The 1138-nt window shown below is 40.4% G+C and overlaps 1 protein-coding gene across 1 annotated transcript; it reads left to right on the top strand.

The window, feature by feature from the left end:
- The first annotated feature begins 297 nt into the window (after positions 1-297).
- LOC145111406 (uncharacterized) lies at positions 298-930 on the top strand. Its single transcript, XM_079047687.1, has one exon. The coding sequence runs from the start codon at positions 298-300 to the stop codon at positions 928-930; it is 633 nt and encodes a 210-aa protein (XP_078903813.1).
- The last annotated feature ends 208 nt before the right edge of the window (positions 931-1138 follow it).

Genomic DNA, 1138 nt, shown 5'->3' with positions numbered 1-1138 from the left:
AAGGTGTGCGGTTGAGTGTGCTCTTGAAGAAGGTGTGCGGCTGAAGTGTGTTGTTGTGTGTGCGGTTGAGTGTGCGGTTGAAGTGTGCTGTTGTGTGTGCGGTTGAGTGTGCGGTTGAAGTGTGCTGTTGTGTGTGCAGTTGAGTGTGCAGTTGAAGTGTGCTGTTGTGTGTGCAGTTGAAGTGTGCTTTTGAGTGTGCGGCCGCAAACCACTTAGCAACTTAATCTTCTTAACTCTAAGAATTTTTTTTTTAAGTTTTCGATCTGTTCATCTCTGAATAGTTAACCTCAAACAAAAATGGACTCGCAAAACACAACAATACATCATGAACTGGATTCCATTATGGGAACAACCACCCGCATTCCCCGACTGTTATCTGCAGAAGGGTTCCCAGAATGGAAGTATAGAAGTGAAAAATATATCAAAATGAAAGACTTCAAGGTTTGGAGAAGCATTCTAAAAGGACCAATCAGAATAACTACAAATCTTCCAACTGGACAAGTAATTGACAAGCCATACATTGATTACACCGAAGAGGATTTCGAAAAAATTGAAGAACAAGAAAGAGCATTGGCCACCTTGACTATGGCTCTATCGCCCGACATTGCACAAGGTTTCAGAGAATACACTTCAGCTAAATCACTGTGGGAAGCATTGATAGAGGTTTACGAGGGAAATGAGGATATGAAGGAAAGCCGTCAGGATATGTTAAGGAAAAAGTTCAACATGTTCAATTATGTAGTCGGAGAAACATTGGAAGCTCAGTTGGAACGATTTACTGCCCTTACTACTGACATGAGTACAGCTGGGATTTACTTGACTAGGTCAGATATAAATAAGAAATTGTTGAACTCACTTCCAAAATCCTGGGACATGAATGTGGCTGTTATCAAAAAGACAAAAGCTTTAAATCGTGTTAGTCTTGCTTAAACAATGGCAATCATTAAAGCATGTGATCTTGATGACAAGCAGCGACAATTGAACCATGTGAATTCTTACTCAACTGCGAATCTTGGAGTTTCCTCAAACAATGCTTTTTCATCCTACATCTTACCATCCAGCCAAGCTTTTGCTGTTCAACAGCCTTAAAATCAAACATTTATCACTCCATCAGTTGCACCATATGTCACTTTAGCAT

This window comes from Lactuca virosa, chromosome 5, assembly GCF_052849685.1.
Source record: "Lactuca virosa cultivar CGN04683 chromosome 5, Lactuca_virosa_CGN04683_v6, whole genome shotgun sequence".
Taxonomy (NCBI): Eukaryota; Viridiplantae; Streptophyta; class Magnoliopsida; order Asterales; family Asteraceae; genus Lactuca; species Lactuca virosa.
This window is presented reverse-complemented; position numbering and strand designations above follow the sequence as displayed.